This window comes from Panthera pardus, unplaced genomic scaffold (assembly GCF_024362965.1).
Source record: "Panthera pardus isolate Hobbes unplaced genomic scaffold, ASM2436296v1 HiC_scaffold_22, whole genome shotgun sequence".
Classification (NCBI taxonomy): domain Eukaryota; kingdom Metazoa; phylum Chordata; class Mammalia; order Carnivora; family Felidae; genus Panthera; species Panthera pardus.
The window spans coordinates 11,466,797-11,485,476 of NW_026526788.1; the positions used below are offsets into that span (position 1 = coordinate 11,466,797).

Consider the following 18,680-nt stretch of genomic DNA (forward strand, 5'->3'; position numbering starts at 1 on the left):
AATACGGCTATGATCTGTTCGGCCCGACCTGAGCTGAACAGCCTGAATCTCAGGAGGTTCATTCTGATGCACTAAGACGTTTCCTGTGGATTCATTCAAGGGGGGAGAATGGCTACGGCCCGGAGTCCTTGCAATCCACAGAGCACCGTTGACTTGGGAGCCCAGTACATCACCCGCACTCCCCATTATGCTAAAAAACACCAAAGGTGAGTTAGTTGCAAGGGATGGAATCCTTCTTACGGGGTGTATGATGTAAACATGTTGAGATCGTCCATTTTTAACTCTGCCTCTTGTAATAAAATATAGTGAGGGCAGGACAATATTGTCGCTGTCGGTGGTGGTAGCAGGAAGAGGTGAACCTGAGTGAAGTGGATAAGCTGGGATACAGGTCTCCCAGGGTTATTGAGAAGACGGGAGGAGCTCTTACCCCACGGGGGCTCAGTAAATGTGCTTGACCGAGTCAGGGTTGAGGAAGAGGGAGGCTGGCTGTGATGCCAGGCAGTCTGCACCAAATTCAAGATTGGTGCCCTGCCTGCCTTTCTGGTTACCTTCACTGACTTTAATTTTGAAATATGCAAGAAAATGGGCCTTCTGCTAATGTCAGCAGAAGTTTTATGGATTCTCCAAACGTTGCTGTTCGTCACTTGAATTCTGTTTTATTAGTATTTTTTTTAAGTAAGCTCTGTGCCCAAAAAGGGGCTTGAACTCACGACCCAGAGATCAAGAGTTGCATGTTCCACCGACGGAGCCAGCCAGGCCCGCCCTAAACTATGTTTTATCAACACAAAACATGTATAGAGTCGATCATATCAAGATTTCTAGTTGTTATTTAGAATGATAATCTCTAAGAATTCTTGGACGAGACTATATAGTATTTTTAAGCTAACTAATTACAGTATGTAATTATATATGTTGATTTATTTCAGTTTTTATGATGAACTGTTAGCTCACGGCATTTTGAAACCTCTGACCTCTCCAATTGAAGGGATGGTAATGAAAGAAGGAGACTGTAACTTTGTGGCACCTCAAGGACTTTCTTCAATCGTTAAGCATTACCTGAAAGAATCAGGTGCGGATAAGGTTTTCTCTGCCTTCTTTTAAAATTAGCATTTACAAATAAAAGTTGTATATATAGTCAAATATTAATACTATAAAGAAAGTCATAAAATACGTGTTCTCCTATTCACTGCTCAACAGCTAATTTTCTCTTCCTAAAGTAATTCCTGATAATAGTTTTCTATATATGCTTCCAGAAAAATGTTTATGTATCTATTGATCTTATATGACTATCTTTATGTATTTATTCATGCGTGTTTATGTTTGCTCTTTTTAAGATACACACACAGGATTATTTTACATAAACCATTCTACAAGTTGTTTGGTCTGTTTATAATAAATCAACCCTCCCCCCCCCCCCCCCCCGCCCCGCCCTCATTTTCTATCTATCTACCTCCTATTGGTTCTGTTTCTCTGGAGAATCTTAACACATCGTCATGGACAGAATCATATCTTAGGTCTGTTTTCATATCAACAAATTCAGTATGCTTCATTCTTCTCAATGCCTGTTCAGTATTACATTATTTATGTATAAATAAATAAATGAATACACTGTTCATTAGCTATTAACTTTCTGGTAAATATTTAGGTAAATATTTAGGGGGGTGACAGGTTGTTTTGGTTTTTGCTAATACCAATGTTGGTGCATTATCTGGCCCTGATGCACTTTTGTAAGCATATCTGTAGGACCAGTTTCTAACAGTACGATAGCTGTCAAATGGTAATGTGGATTTTTTTTGTTTGTTTGTTTTTTGAGAGAGAGAGAGAAAGCAGGGGAGGGGCAGAGAGAGAGGGAGACAGAGAATCTGAAGCAGGCTCCCTGCTGTCAGCGCAGAGTCTGACTAGGGGCTCGAACTCATGAACCATGAGATCCTGATCTGAGCCAAAATTGGATGCTTAACCGACTGAGCCATCCAGGCGCCCCATAACGTGTATTTGTAATGCTATCTTTTCCTCTTAAAGAGCATCTCATCATCAACGGTGAATGGGACATTACATCTTGATATTATGGAGATTTTTGGGTTTTGCCAATGTGACAGGTTAAAGATGATATATTTTTGTGTTTTGATTTGCATTTACTTAATGAGTGAGTTGTTTTAACCAGCTCTTTGCATTTTTTTCTTTGAATTTATTTATAACCTTTGACTCTTTTCTATTAGGATGTTCATTGTTCCTTATGTATTTTATGAATGTTTTGAAAATGACCTTTGTTTTTTTTTGAAAATGACCTTTTCAAAAATGATGATAAATGATCTTGGATGATAAATGTTTTTTTTCTTAAACAGAAGTAGGTTTCTTGATGAGTCATCATTAAATAAAATGCCCAGTTCAAGATCACTGAAGAAAGGTGCTGAGAATTTTTGTTTCCTAAGAGGATAATTATTGTTTTGATCTTCATCAAATATTAGTTATTGAGAACTATCCCAGGCAAGGGAGAGATCAGTGAGATTGAATATACAACATGAGAACATAGTAAATACCATTCTGGTTAGACCATTTCTCCATCTAGAATTCAGTCTGTGGTCATGTATTACTCAGGATTTTCCAGAGAAACAGAATGAATAGGAGATAGACAAAATAAGATACATGTACGTGTGTGTATACATACATATATATATATATACACATATATATATATACATACGTATATACATATATATATATACATACAATAGGATATATTGGATATATATAATAGGATACATATGTATATATATATGATTTATTATAAAGAATTGGTTTATGTGATTATGGAGGCTGGCAAATGCCAAGATTTGCCGGATGAGTTGGCAGGCTGGAGACCCAGGGAAGCCAACGGTTTAGTTCCAGTCCGAAGGCTGAGAACCAAGAGACGTAATGATACAATTCCAGTCTGAAGGCTAGCAGCCTCCAGACCCAGGAGGAGCTGACTTTTCAGTTCAAGTCCAAGTACAGGGGAAGAAAACCCTCCAAACCCTTGTTCCAGTTTGAAAGCGGTCAGGCGGGAAGAATTCTTCTTCACTGTCAGGAGGGTCAGGCTTTTTGTTTTATTCAAGCCTTTGGCTGATTGGATAAGACTCATCTGTGTTAAGTAGGGAGGGTAATCGGCTTTACTCAGTCTACCAACTTAAATGTTAATCTCATCCAAAAAACACCCTCATAGACAGGCCCAGGATAATGTTTGACCAAATACCTGGGCACTCTGTGACGTAGTCAAGTTAATGCATAAAATTAACCACTGCAGATTATGATACCATTGGATATTTTATAGAATGTCTCCGTCAGCTTCGTATACCATATAACTTTAAAAATCTCATTTCTGTTGTGATTTGGCCCAATCTACATGTGCATATTTACTGAAATCCTCAGGTACTCACTAACCGTATTATATATCTACCCATCCATGCATGTCATATATCCATTCAATATAGACTTATTGAGTAGTTACTATATGCCAGACACTGTTTTAGGCGCTAATGATACATGAACCAAAGTCCTTGCCCTCTTACAGCTGATGTTCTGGCAAAGAGACAGTTCTTGAATACACAGTGCCTACATCCCTATTTTGGTAGGTGTTAGGGGAATATATGTTTTGTCTTCCAATTTTGCTTTGGAAGGTCTTGGGAAAAGAGGTTATAGTTAATTACCTGTGGCTCACATAGAATGTGGCACATGTCATGGGCATGCATGGGCAGTGACAGTTACCATGGCTGTTCCATCATGCTATCATGCCCATGCCACAGCTATCGTACCATATAATCCTACAGCAACAATTCAAAACCTAACTATATCATTATAACACTCGCCACCTTTATACTATTCATACACAGCCCTGCTACACCAACATTATCCCTATCACAAACATGAAATAAAACACCCTTAACCACCTCATGCCGATGCTAATACTGTCTCTAGGGGGCCTTCTGCCACTCTCGGGATTCATCCCCAAATGAATAATCATCCAAGAATTAACAAAAAATGAGATAATTATCATACCTACGCGACTAGCCTCATAACATTATTCAACCTGTACTTTTATATACCCCCTCCCATCGTAACCTCCACCATACTACTCCCACCCACACCAGTATTATCCATCCTGGATTAGGAGTTTAGGTTAAAACAGACCAAAAGCCTTTAAAGCCCTAAGTGCGTCATAGCCATGTAAGTCTGCACACTTAACTCTAAGGACTGCAAGAATCTATCTTACATCAATTGATTGCGAATCAAACACGTTAATGAAGCTAAGTCCTGACTAGATTGGGGGGTTTCCATCCCATGAAATTTTAGTTAACAGCTAAATACCCTAATCAATCTACTTCCCCGCCATCTAGGAATAAAAGGCGGGAGAAGCCCAGGCAGCGTTGAAGCTGCTTCTTTGAGTTTGCAATTCAATGTGATATTTCACCACAGAGCTTGGCCAGAAGAGGGCTTCAACCTCTGTTCTTAGATTTCCAGTCAAACGCTTTACTCAGCCATTTTACCTATGTTCATAAACCGCCATTTTCCACTAACCGCAAAGATGTCGGCACTCTGTATCTCCTAACTGGTGCCTGAGCGTGTAGTAGGAACCGCCCTTAGACTTCTAATTCGAGCTGAACTTGGCCCGCCCAGCACTCTACTAGGAGAGGATCAGATCTATAACGTAGTTGTCACTATCCGTGGTACCCTGGGTGGGTACCCTGGCTCAAGCGATTGACTCTCTGGAGGCTAATAGTACGGAGGTGTTCAGTCTTGGGACTTTTAGGGGGTTGAGAGGAGTACCTGTGGGTGGTCAGCAGCCCACAGACTCCAGAGTCGGGGGCAAGGCTTGAGTGGTAAAAGGCTGTGAAGAAGCCTGCGAAGAAAAATACTTCTGAAATGTTGAAGAGAATTATTCCCTCCCGCAGGCCCTTTTGAGCAATAGGTGTGTGGTGGCCTTGAAACGTGCTTTCTCGGACAATATCTCGTCATCGGGGTATATAGTTGGCAGGTTGGTTGTCAACCCTACAGTTAATAAGGATGTTGAGTTGAAGTGAAATCATATCACCAATCCTGAAGTTACCAGGAGGGCTGAAAGAGCTCCCGCGAGTGGTCACGGGCTTGGGTTAACTGTGGTATGCATGGGTTTGGTGGCTCGTTAGGTGCTCTCCTGTAGGTGTAGACTTACTAACAGGGTAAAGACGTAGGCTTGAATAAGGGCCACAGCAAATTCGAGAATTGTTAGTAAGACACGAATAACGAAGGCAATGAGGGCGACAGAGGTGCTGACGTGTATTAGGGCTGGAGTAGCTCCTCATTAAGTGAATTAACAGGTGACCTGCTGCGAGTCGTACGGTCAGAGCACCCGGTGGGATGAAGAGGCTACTAGTTGCAATGACCACAAGTATAGGGATTAGGGGAAGAGGTGTTCCCTGAGGTAGGAAGCGGGCTAAGGATGCTTTCGTCTTGTATCGGAACCCGGTGACCATGGGGCCGGCTCTTGGGGGCATGGATATTCCCTGGTACCTAGTAAGTGTCATGATCTACACCATGATAGGTTTCTGTGTCTGTATCTATTTCTGTATATGTATAGGTGCATATGTATACTAGAGGTGTTGTTGAATATATTTAATACAGTGATATGCATTAGGTGACTATCAGTTCTCATTTAACCAGTTCTTAGTAAAGACCTGTTTCTATTTTCAATTTGTACAGTCTGTTGTGACAGTGAGTCTTGTAGATTTTTTTCTTTCACTATATAAAATACTATTTACTTCAAAAAGTAATTTTTTATTTTTTTTAAAGTTTATTTATTTTGAGAGAGAGAGGGTGAGGAGGAGCAGAAAGAGAGAGAGAGAATCCCACAGCACAGAGCCCAATATAGGGCTCGAACCCATGAACCATGAGATCATGATCCGAGCCGAAATCGGGAGTCAGTCATTTAACCAACCGAGCCACTTGGGCGCCCCCAAGAAGTAATTTTTTTTCTTTTTTTAAATTGTGCACTACTGGTAGAAAGCTTGGAAAATACAGTAAAATAGCAGGAAAAATGTCATTATATCTGTCAATAATAAGTCCATCTTGTGACCTACTTTCTGCTTTTAATTTTTTTAATTTAATTTTTTGTTTTTATTTATTTTGAGAGAGAGAGCCAGTGGCAGAAGGGCAGAGAAAGAGAGGGAGAGAAAGAGAATCCCAAGCGGCTTCACACTGTCAGCACAGAGTCCAGTGCAAGGCTCCAGCCCACAAACTGTGAGGTCATGACCTGAGCCAAAATCAAGAGTCAGATGCTTTCTTTAAAAATGAATTTTGAGGGGCGCCTGGGTGGCTCAGTCGGTTAAGCCTCTGACTTCAGCTCAGGTCATGATCTCACGGTTCATGAATTTGAGCCCCGCGTCAGGCTCTGCGCTGACAGCTCAGAGCCTGGATGGAGCCTGCTTCGGATTCTGTGTCTCCCTCTCTCTGCTCCTCCCCTGCTCACGCTCTGTCTCTCTCTGTCTCTCAAAAAATGAATAAACATTAAAAAAATAAATAAAAACAAATGTTGATATAATTGAGTTCAAGGTTTACATAATTTGAGTGTATATAAACTTTTTCTTTATTTATTTTAATATTACCTTTGTCGTATTTCAGGAATCTTTTCCCCTCTCTACCCAGAACTGTTATTATAGTATTTATAGACATTATCTATACCATTTTAAAATTTACAGTTATATCCCTTTAAGCTTCTTTAAAGCTGTCTGTCCTCTAAATGGTCCACAAAAGTTTTAGTGATTCCACAACGTAAGTTGGGAGAGTTTCTGGAATCAGAATGATCTGGATTCAAATTAATGTTCTGCCACCCCTTCCTAGTTATGTAGTAATGGGAACGTCTAAAAATCAATATCCTGGTTCTTTCATTGGAGAAATAAGAGTAGTAATAGTACCCACTTTGTAGTATACCCACTATAGAATATACGCACTCATTGTCAATCCAAGCAAATAACAGGCCAGGTACATAGCAGTCTCTTGACCAATGCTGGTTCAGAAAATAAGCTACTCTAACGAGGCCGACCTTTGTCTGCCCTCAGTGCAGAAGAACCCAAATTGCCAAGAGATTCCAAAACTACTCTACAGTTAGGAATCAGTTAGACTTACGAGCCCGCCAGCTGTTGGACGAACCAGTCAGTAGTAGCTTAGATTGGAGCCGACTTCCGGGGAAGTTATCTGTGTGCTTTAGGATATGGATAGTGCTGAATAGCACAGATGATGCTTTCGGATGGCTTCAAATCTCTAAAGCCAGTATCTAATCCCTTAAATGTACACACCTACCAATGAGCCCTTAAATACCCTTAAATACACATCACCGATACGCACGCGATGCTCTTTTCAAAGGGAACATCATGGGAAAACACAACAGCATAGAACGTATACAATTCCTAGGCCTACTTGAGGTCCAGATCAGGGCCAGGACTAGAGCGAAGCGAGCAAGGTGACCTGGCCGGGGTGGGACATCCTAAATAAACAGAAGCAAGCTAAGCGAGGCTGCTCTGGCAGGAGTGGAGACGGTGTTTGTGAGTCGGACGCCCCAGTTACCTGCACCTTCCCCAGGCTGGGGCCTTGGACAAACCCTCAGGCAGGTCGGAGGCAGTTTACAAGCCCTTGCTCTAATCTGCTAACGGAATGGTGTTAATTGCCTCAAAGAGATTGACCCCTGGGATAGATCCGACGTACCTAAAATATGCGGATGTTTTGAATCAGTCGGAAGGAATGATCAAGGCACTGATGGTGGAGGGACCTCACAGATGAGGGGGCTCACACTGAGCCAGAGCAGCCACAGGAGGGAAGCCTCGTGGCCCAGGTTGGACGTAAGCCTGTGTTTGAGCGGCTAGAAGCCCGAGGTGTGGCAGGTAACGATGGACAGGACTTTGAGTGAGCTTTTCTGTTTTGTTCTTTCTTCACTTTTTTTTTTTTTTTTCTGTTCCTGAGGCTGCATGAAAAGTGGACTTGTTTTGGGGGCACCTGGGTGGCTCAGTCGGTTAAGCATCCTGCTCTCAATTTCTGCTCAGGTCACGATCTCGCGGTTCATGAGATCGAGCCCCGAGTCAGGCTCTGCACGGACAGTGCAGAGCCTGCTTGGGATTCTCTCTCTCCCTCTCTCCCTCTGCCCCTCCCCTGCTTGCGCTCTGTCTCTCTCAAAATAAATGCACATTAGAAAAAAAAAGTAAGGGCGCCTGGGTGGCTCATTTGGTTACGCATCCAACTTCAGCTCATCTCGTTGTCCGTGGGTTTGAGCCCCACATAGGGCTCTGTGCAGACTGGGTGGAGCCTGCTTGGGATTCTCTCTCTCTGTCTACCCCCCCCCCAACTCTCTCTCTAAGTAAATAAATAAGCTTAAAGAAATTTAAAAAAAAAAGTAAAGTCCTTTTTAAATCAAAGTTTTCTGAAAATTGAAATGTGAGGTAAGTGCTTGTGTCCCAAGGAGGCTTATTGATCCAATTGTATTTTCTTACCTTTTGGTTTATGGTTCGTGTTTCGTTCTCTTCAACGGGTACCGATTAAATAGAATGTGCCGAGGGCTATACTGTGTATGCGATGTGGTATTCGTGGAAACAAAACAGGCGTAATTCGTTGCTCGTGGGCTCACATTTTAATAGGGAAGGGAATAATAGCCAAATAACTACTCAAATAATTACGAAAATACCTCGGTGATAAATGCAAAGAAGGAAAATGAGATGACTGGCCATTCTAGATTGTATTTCTCTTAATTCCAATTCTTCTTGATAAAGGTTTTCCACCAATTAATAAAAGACAGCTGTGGTTATTATTATTGATTGTAGCAGTAGTTTCCCCCCTCCCCCTCACCCCCCAGAGCAGCCATGGTCCCGGAGGTCCAAGGGTGCCAGAAGGAGAGGAATCCTACCGGATGAGAAAGAAAGTGAGCCCCAGGGGCCGTAGATGACAAACTTCACTGTTTCGTTCACCTGAGTGGATTCAGTTTGTGATTCTTCCCGGCGTCCTCATTCGCACGGCAATCCTGATCACGTGAACATGACTTCGCTTTCGGAACAGGTGCCGAGGTCTCCTTCCGACACCGTGTGACCCAGATCAACCTGAGAAATGACAAGTGGGAAGTGTCCGAGGAAAGAGGTTCCCCTGAGCGGTTTGACATCGTGGTCCTCACGATGCCGGTTCCACAGATTCTGCAGCTCCGAGGTGACATCGCAAACTGTGAGTCCCGGCCTGTGCCGTTCGCCCGAGAGACTGGAGTTCCTCTCACAGGGCATGAGTTCGGTTAAAACTGGCTTAGCAGAGGGTGTGTTACGGATTCTGTTGCTTTGCGTGTTTTAAAAACTGATACCACGGACTTGCTTGTGACATTGGTCTAGGTCAGACTGACACCCAGAGGATTGTTTTTTAACCGGTTAGAGGTTGAACATTGTTCTTATTGCCCTTGCCTTTAAGAAGCAAATATTTTTGATGGACGTGCATGTAGGTTGGCCTAAATGAAGAGCGGTCTCTTTGTGGCCCTCGTGGGGGAAAGGAAGGCTTTTCTGATTCAAGAATTGATTACATCAACCTTCTGGCAAGCCTCATCTTGGATGGCTCCTGAGTGCGATGGCTACTGAGTTCTTCCCTGCTCGGGACTTGTCGGTTCACTTTTTCTTTACCTGGCTTCTCCCCTTCCTTTTTTTAAAAACAGGCTTGAGGTATAATTCACATACCATACAGTTCACTTATTTAGAGTGTACGAGTCAGTAGTATTTGGTATACTCCCCGATATATGCGACCGTTACCCCATTTTCATCACCTTGGAAAGAAACCCCAAGTCCTAAAGCATTCAGCACTTTCCCTCTGTCTCCGTTTCCATCCCAGCCCCGAGCAAACAAGAATCTACTCTGTGTCTCTGTCGATTTCCCTATTCCCTGGATCCTTAAGAAAAGCCCTTCTGTGGTCCTGCTTTGCTTCCGTGTATGACAGGTTTCGCTGATTTTCCTCGTCTCTTCCGTCATGTGTGACTGGACCTGACTCATCCATCAGAGCCACTGACTTCTAGAAGTTACGTCATCTTGCTTTGAAGCCGGTGGGTTAGAGCAGTGGTGGGCGGGGCTTCAGGGCCCCGGGATGGTGGTGGATATGGTCGTGCCTATAGCTTTTGACTTTCTTGTAGAACTAAAGTTGACATTGGATTTAACTGAGGAATAGCCTTTTATGTCCCCATTAGCACGAAAACTGGTAATAAATACGGTTTGTAGATCTTATTTTTAGAGCCGTAATGGGAATTGTTCTCCAAGGAAGAACATCGCTGCTTATTACACCTTGAAAGCAGTGTATTTTTCCCGAATATCAGGTCCACCACAGGTGGACCACTACCTGGTAACAACGTAGGTCCTTCTCCAGCACAGTCTGAGATGACAACATAGAAGGGACTGGAAGGCTTGCCAGACAGCTAAGGGCACAAAACCAATTTCAAGGATCTCTTTTACAAGCCTACCTCTGCTCTGTTGTTCTGTTGTCGCTTTAACGTAGGAGGACTTCTTGCTATGGAGTCTGTAACAGGTGGGCTGATTTGGAGACTGGTAAATAACATACTGTAACACTTACCTGAAACACAGCGGTTGGTCATTACATTTGGTTGTGCTGTAAATTGCATGTTCCTGTTTTTATTTTTTTTTTTTTAATTTTTTTTAACGTTTATTTATTTTTGAGACAGGGAGAGACAGGGCATGAACAGGGGAGGGGCAGAGAGAGAGGGAGACACAGAATCTGAAACGGGCTCCAGGCTCTGAGCTGTCAGCACAGAGCCTGATGTGGGGCTCGAACTCACGGACCGTGAGATCGTGACCTGAGCCGAAGTCAGACACTTAACCGACCGAGCCACCCAGGCGCCCCTGCATGTTCCTGTTTTTAAAAGCTACCTATTTTTGTATGTGAGGGGAGACCCTTTAACATTGCATTTTGAAAGCAGTTCTCCATATTTGTAAATGGTGACATATACAACATAATGTCATGGCATGGACTGACCCTTAAGATCTTGGAGGGTCTGCTAATTGATAATTTTATTTAGATCTGCTGTATCCTTATTTTTTTGAATGTTGGAACTGTGTGGGGGTGAGAGATACCTTAATTCTACTATTATTTTGTTTCTTTCTGTCTTTCCTGGGGCTATGGCTATTAATTTTTTTCTGCAATTTTTGCTTTGTGATCTTCTGATACCGTATTATTTGATTCATAAAGTATCTTTATTACAATGATACTCTCTAACTTAAAAAGGTCTCTCTTTAGTCTCATTTTAATTTTATTTTGCCTTCACATCAACCTTGACCAATAAATGAGATGCTCATTCTTTGGTTTTCCTGTGTCTGGCTCAACATTTTTACTTCTAACCTTTCAGAGATACTTTATTTCAGAAGAACATCTTTTGTATCTGTTTATCTTTGAGTCCAGTCATTTCATAAGGATATACCTTCTGGATCATTTCTTACGGGGCGTGTTGTTCATTTTTGGCTTGAAGACAGCTTTTTTCTTATTTTCAGCTGTTTCCTCCTGATACTGTACTTACTTGAAGAGTTTTTTTCTGTTCCCCCTTTGACGAGGATCTCACAGTATCTCAACAACTACGAAGTGTCTTCTTCCCATATCTGCCATTTTGTCTCAACTCACTTCAACTTTGGTCTTGGCATTACTTTGTACTTTCTTTTGCTGGCCTTCTCTCCTCATCACCTATGTGATTTTTCAAAGAGGTCATAGATTATTCACTGTTTTCAGGTCATTGCCTCATTCCAGCCACATTTTTCTGGGATGTATTTCTCATCAGCTCATCTGTGAGGTTCTGTTACGCTCTGTCTTCCTTAGCTTCTCTACTTGGGTCCCTCTCTAATTATTACCCATTTTTCCATGATGCCATTTCTGTCGACTTCACAAAGCATAGTGTTGTCAAGAACGGCCAGACATTTCAGTCAGAGTATGTTGCTAGTGATTATGAAGATTGGGTGCCAGTGATCATTAGTATAATAATATTTTTATTAATATGGAAAGATTCCATAATATTTTTAAATTAGAAAAAGTATATAGATGCATCTTTATTTCTTTTCTGTTGACAAAAAATGGTTTGGCAGAAACAGATTAACATTGTTATTGCTTGAAGATGATTTTAATTTCCTTTCTTACAATTTTGTGAATAGTCATAACTCTAAAAATAAGGACAGTTTACTTCTACTATAAACAATGATAACGACACCATTTTAAAAAATGTTATCAAGCTGCAAAGGAAATAGAACTGTTTTCCTTTCCCTTTTTATTGGAGGCGTACGATGGGTTATGTGGGCTCTTCGTGATGAAAACGTTTATGGATGATTGACTTGGTACACTTGACTGAGGGTGAGGGTCTTTGGGTTTTGGGTTGGCTCAGTTCAGAATTGGACCCCATGTGAATAATTCTGTGTTTAGTTCACTGTTAGGAAATAAGTCACCCTGGCAGAATGTGCTAACACTGACCCTTTACTACCTATGGGTCTAAAACAAAAGGGATTAAAAACATCCGCTTTCTCTTTGTTGTAAATCTCCACAATGAGCCCAGTATGAGGATCATCAGTGTCTTCTCTCTGTGTTTTCTGGAGAACCTTAACCACGCTCGCTCTTGTTTGATTCCACTTCTTCCATTCCTGCGAGAAAGACCTTCATCTACAAAGCCACGTGTTGCCATCTAGTGGACCCTGTGTGCATTGCAGCTCCCCTCAATTTTTAAGCTACCGGGGACTCTGAAGATGATGGCAATAGGGAATATACGTAAACCTGTAACTGTAACATAATTCCCCAAACCCGACAGTCATCACAGGGAAATAAACTTAGGCGCATGACAACTGACTGACCGACTTACCCGGAAGTGCATAGCTGGTCAGGGACGGAACCGGGTGCCATCTTCCAAGCCTCGAATTCCTACGAACCGTGAGCAGCCCCTGCCTTTGCTTTCTCTGCATTTCCTTCTCGTCCCCGTCCCCTTTGTAAATCACATCTGCCCTTTTGGGTCAATACAAATGCCATCTCTTACGTGAAAGACTTCCCTGTTGATTTCACGTGGACTGGATTCTCCCCTACCCACTGCTCCCTTTCCCTACATTTTTGGGGGGCAATTATGTATTACATTTATTACAGTATCCCAGGTGAGAGAACAGGGAATCTTTATGGCCCATATAGAGAACCTCTTATCATTCACGATTCACCTTCTGGTCCTGTGACGGCTACTCTAGAATACAGCCACCAAAGAAAAGCAACCGTGAGGCCTTAAAGCAGGCAATTTTAGAATAAGGGTACATGTGCTTTAATTCGTTGTACAGAAATTTGCCATCCGATATAGTATTATTTGTTTGAGTCTAAAAGAAATGCTTTCTTTGTTTATATTTTTAAAATTATAACACTTGTTCACCCAAAACATAATGGTTTAAAAATTTCGGTAAATTCACAGATGGTGGGTTTTTGATGAACTATTGAAGATCTTGGGGGTACATTTCTAACTTTCTGAAGATGCCCTAGTGAATGTTTACTTTCTCAGTAGTTACCTGCCTAGCACTCCTCCCCTTTCCTCACATCGGTTCCCCAGTGAGCCATCATCGTACCACACCATCTTCTCTTGTCCCACACCTTCTCCGGCCACACAGCCTGGCTCCAGACACCCTTCATGCTGGGCCTAAGAATCGCTCAAGATATATTCTTAATATTTTCTGTTCTTTCCATTTTATTTCATTTTATTTTATTTTATTTTATTTTATTTATTTTTTTAAGTTCATTGTTTTTGAGACAGAGAGTAAGCATGAGGAGGGTAAGGGCAAAGAGAAAGACAGAGAGAGAGAGAGAGAGAGAGAGAGAGAGAGAGAATCCCCAGCAGGCTCCGCACCATCAGTGCAAGCCCAATGCCGGGCTCGAACTCACAAACTGTGAGATCATGACCTGAGCCACAATCAAGAGTCAAATGCTTAACTGACTGAGCCACACAGATGCCCCTGTTCTTTCCATTTAATTAACTTTATTGTTAATATATTTTACTGATGAAAAATGAGAAACTAAAAATAATATGAAATCCACTCATAATTCCAGCCTCTTAGATACTAACCTAGTTGATACTTATTTCTGGATATTTTTAAAGGTAGAAATAAAAAATATATTTCTTTTCTTTCCCTCTCTTAAGAAAAAAATTTTTTTTTATTTTAAAGAGAGAGAGAGAGAGTGACAGAGAGAGCAAGGGAAGGGCAGAGGGAGATGGAGAGAGAGAGAATCTCAAGCAAGGTCTACGCTCAGCGTGGAGCCTGACACAAGGCTCCATCCCAGGAACCTGAGATCATGAGCTGAGCCGAAATCAAGAGTCAGACACTTAACCGACTGAGCCACCCAGGCACCCCTCCTCCTCTTTTTTTTACTTTATAATATTTTAGGAATATCTTTCCAATGCCAATGAATATTCATGTGTGTCATGATTTTTACTACATACTGTTCTATTCTTTGGATTTACCTTGATGTGTTAAACCTTGACGGACATTTAGGAGGTTTCCAGTTTTACAAAGTGTTGCTCACAGAATGTTCACAAAGTGTTAAGTGCAAATCTGAAACAAAGATTTTCTCCACTAAATTCTTTTCCTCATGGAAATAGTTAATTTTAATATAGACTAGAATAAGGCCCTCTCGATGAGTTTTGTTCTGAGTTTTCTTGGCTAATCAGTGTTTTATTTCTGTGTGCTTTAGAGTCAGGTTTCGTTAAAAACTCCTGTTGCAATATTGATTTCAATTACATTGAACCAAAGCATTAATTTAGGGAGAATTGACACCTTACAATAGTGTGTCGTTCTATTCAAAAAAATGAAATAATCCTGCATTTATTTAGGAATTTTTATGTCCTTCAGTAAAATTTTGTAGCTTTTGTCTTAAGATCTTAGACATTTCTTGTTACTATTATTATGAAATCTTTTATGGTATCTGTGGAGATTGGGAATAGTGTCGCTTTTGTTTTACGTTTACTTAGGTGTTTCCAGAAAACACCACCTGGCTAAGTTTTTAAATCCACCATGAAAAATCTGTTTCTTCTGATAGTGGAGTTAAACCCTTCTACATTTATTGGGATAAATAGTATGTTGCTTTTATCGCTTCCATTGATGTCTGTTATTTACTTTACTTTTTTTTTTCATTTTTTTTCCATTTTCCTTTTTTTTTTTTTTTTTTTTTGGCCAACTTTATCAAGTGTCTATCTTATTCCCTCTCTCCCATTGTTTATGTATAGGATCTTCCGTGCTTTGTCATTCCATTAGTGGTTATCTTTTTACCCTTTACAAACGTATTTAAACCTATTTCATTTCCCTCCTATTCCTTTCTACCTCTCTATCTCATTCCACAAATAATTTTTGAATGCCTACTGTACTGGATATTGTTAGGTAAAGTAAAAAAAAGAATTAAGTAGTCTTTCTTCTCTTCTCCCAAAATATTTTTATTACTTTATTTATTTATTTATTTATTTACGTTTATTCATTTTTGAGAGACAGAGAGACAAAGCACAAGTGGGTGGGGGGGTGGTGGGAGAGAGGGAGACAGAATCCGAAGCAGGGTCCAGGCTCTGAGCTGTCAGCTACTTGTCTTGTAGGAGCATTTCCTATAGAAGAGAGACTAATGTTTTCCATTTGATAACGCAGACATTTGCCAGACTATCATTTATTTGTCTTTTGCTTTTTTTTATATCATTTGCCATAATAATTTCTTAAGATTTTAATTTTGTTAAGTATATCTATCTTTCCTTTCATAGATGCTGGAGTTTCTGACTTGCTAAGGATTATTTCCCTCACTCTAAAGTTATATCAATATTCTAAATTGTATGTTAATACTTTTAATTCTTATGCCTTACATTTAAATCTTTATCTGTAATATGTATCTTATAAAGTATGAGATAGGGATCTGACTTGGTGGTATTTTTCTTTCCCCAAAGTGGTACCGATTTTATCAGCATCATGAGCTTTGTTTTTCCCACAGAATTGAAATCCTTTATTTGCCATATGTTAAGTTCCATATATACTTACATTTGTTTCTGGATATCCATTTTGTTCCATTTATTTATTGAGGTGCCAATGGCATCACTATTTTCTTTATAGTCACTTTGTGATTGTGAGTCATTTTTAGGGAGTCCGGCTGTATGTGTGTAAGCATGAGAAAGCTTTATTCTTCCCCGGAAGGGACCTCGAAGTTTCCTGTGTGAACTTCACGTCTTTACAGAGTAAGGGCCTTAATGGTCATTTGCCACAACTTTGTAGTCACTTTTGGCTATTTGAGTAGCCTCATGTTGGTTTTTGCGTTTTTTTTTAAATTTTTATTTATTATGATTATTATTATTTTTAATGTTTGTTTATTTTTGAGACAGAGACAGAGCATGAACAGGGGAGGGGCAGAGAGAGAGGGAGACACAGAATCCGAAGGAGCCTCCAGGCTCTGAGCTGTCAGCACAGCCTGACGCGGGGCTCGAACTCACAGACCATGAGATCGTGACCTGAGCTGAAGTCAGACGCTTAACCGACTGAGCCACCCAGGTGCCCCTTATTATTTTATTTTATTTTATTTTTGAGAGAGACACAGAGTGCAAGTGAGGGAGGGGCAGAGAGAGAAGGAGACGCAGACTCCGAAGGAGCCTCCACGCTCTGAGCTGTCGGCACAGAGCCCGACGCGGGGCTCGAACTCACAGACCGCGAGATCGTGACCTGAGTCGAAGTCGGACGCTTAACTGACTAAGCCACCCAGGCGCCCCCGTGTTAGTTTTTAAGGCTCAGTCCTGGTTGTGTTAGCATCAGGTCAGAGCTCATTCCTGCGGCTTAATCAGGTAGGCTGGCAGGCAGGTACCAGGGCTGGTGAGTGGGTGGATTTGGGGGTCTGATTTTGAATATCTGCCCACTGCCCCCCTCAGACTGTATTCCGTGGGGGCATGGCTCCTGGGACTGGCTGCCCTGGGTGGCGGGGAGGTGGCCTCGGCCTCCCCGGAGTTCATTCCTGTTGTCCGATGCTCGGTGACGGGTCTCCATGCAGAGGAGGCGTGGTGTGTGTTGTTGGCCCCGAGGACCAACGTTTCAGCTTCATGCTGAACCTTCCCAGGGCTGCGTCCCCTGGGCTGGAGGCGGCCGTGGCTCTCCCCGCCAGCCCCACGGGCGGGGCTGCTTTGCCTCAGCCCCCCAGGGCTCTGCAGTTGAGCAAGTACCTGGTTAGAGGACACGGCCGCTCCTTCTCGGAGCTCCCTCTCTCCAGGGACTGTTTCCGAACCATCCTGGGGCGGGGGGGCTCCTAGGGAAGGGCATCCCCTTCTCCCCGCTCCCAGGATTTGGACGGACAAAGCTTCTCTCTGGGAATGTTGACGTTCCCATAAAGCCGAGCTTTTGCGAGTCCCATCCCTCTGACTTTTCTCTCCGTATTGACTGGGTGGGGGGCTCAGGGTAGTAAGGCCGGTTCTTCCTCGGTGATGTCTCACAACCTTCTGACGGCAGTTGGCTCGGTCCTTTTCCTGGTGGCCTCTTGCCCCTCAAGTGTCGCTTCATTAGTGCTTCTTGTTCCCAACTTTACAGAGAGCCAGCGCGACCGGGAAACTTCCGCTGAAGTTTCGAGGCCTGGAAGGCAAGAATGTCCTTACTGCGCCTTTAATAACATGTCCGGACTCAGTGATAACCATGCGCCCATCGGCAAAGTTGACTCGTTGGCCTCCCTCGGTCGTGAGTTAGCCTCCTGTTCGTCCTTCAGACTCTAAGCAGAGCTGCTTCCTCAAGAATGTCCTCCTGACCTCCACGACCAGGCCATTTCTCCCACTCTGCGTTATCCTCGTTTCCTGCGCCTCATGTGTTTAACGCTTATTACAACTGTAAATAATGAATGGCTGCATCTGTTGGGGGATGTGTGTCTTTTCCGGTAGAGTGTGAAGTACAGGGAGACTCGAGCTGGTTCCAGCTTACCTGTTCCTGTTTTCCCGGGATCCCCTGTGAGTGCCTCGCCTATGCTCAGTCCTCAGTCTCTGTTTGCTGAATGAAGGAACGAATGAATGACACAGTCTGAAGCACGTCTCGGAGGACAGGCCGAAGGGAAAGAAGGAAATACTTTGGAGAAGAAAAAAGGCCTTCGCCAAAAGCTGGAAATGGAGGTGCTTATTTTATATTTTGGGGGCTGAAAACGGACCGGCTTGGTGGGAGCAAAGGCTTTGTGGTGGGGAATTGGGGGAGATAAGGCTGGAAATGTGGGTTCGGGGCAGAATGTGGTGAGCCTTGCACGTGAACAGTGTTGAGCAAACAGAGGTCCTCGTTCACCAGAAATACCGAATCTACCTTTTAGAACCTGACTGGGTACCTCGAGTTGGTACGTAAATTTCCGGCATCGGATTGGGAAGAAGAAAACGTTTGCGGGACTTGGAGGGATGTTGTTGCGAAGGCTTCCAATCTTAGCAGATGTGTTCTCCTTGAATAGACACTTAGAACTTTAGTAAACCGAACCGTAAAGGTACATAATCTCAGACCTTATGTACTGTGGAATAAAATGATAAATACCGCTCCACGAACACCTCTCACCACCTCCCTACGACTGCTAGGATCTCCCATTGACTCTGATGGAAAAATGAGAACCAATTCTTTTTTGCTAAAAGAAGTTTAAATTCTTCATTTTTCTTTGACATTTTGGTGAAATGACGTTGATTAAAAGCACAAGAA

At 42.4% G+C, this 18,680-nt stretch overlaps 1 protein-coding gene across 13 annotated transcripts in view; it reads left to right on the forward strand.

Moving 5' to 3' along the window:
• Positions 1 to 18,680, forward strand: part of RNLS (renalase, FAD dependent amine oxidase) — a 345,523-nt gene that overhangs the window by 1,078 nt on the left and 325,765 nt on the right. For 11 of the 13 annotated variants that reach the window (XM_053910240.1, XM_053910243.1, XM_053910246.1 and 8 more), the window contains 3 exons: positions 101 to 206; positions 927 to 1,069; positions 9,049 to 9,207. In XM_053910240.1, the coding sequence (XP_053766215.1) occupies positions 101 to 206; positions 927 to 1,069; positions 9,049 to 9,207 (408 nt within the window). The remainder of the gene's footprint in view (positions 1 to 100; positions 207 to 926; positions 1,070 to 9,048; positions 9,208 to 18,680) is intronic. The other 2 variants (XM_053910247.1, XM_053910251.1) reach the window with 2 other exon arrangements.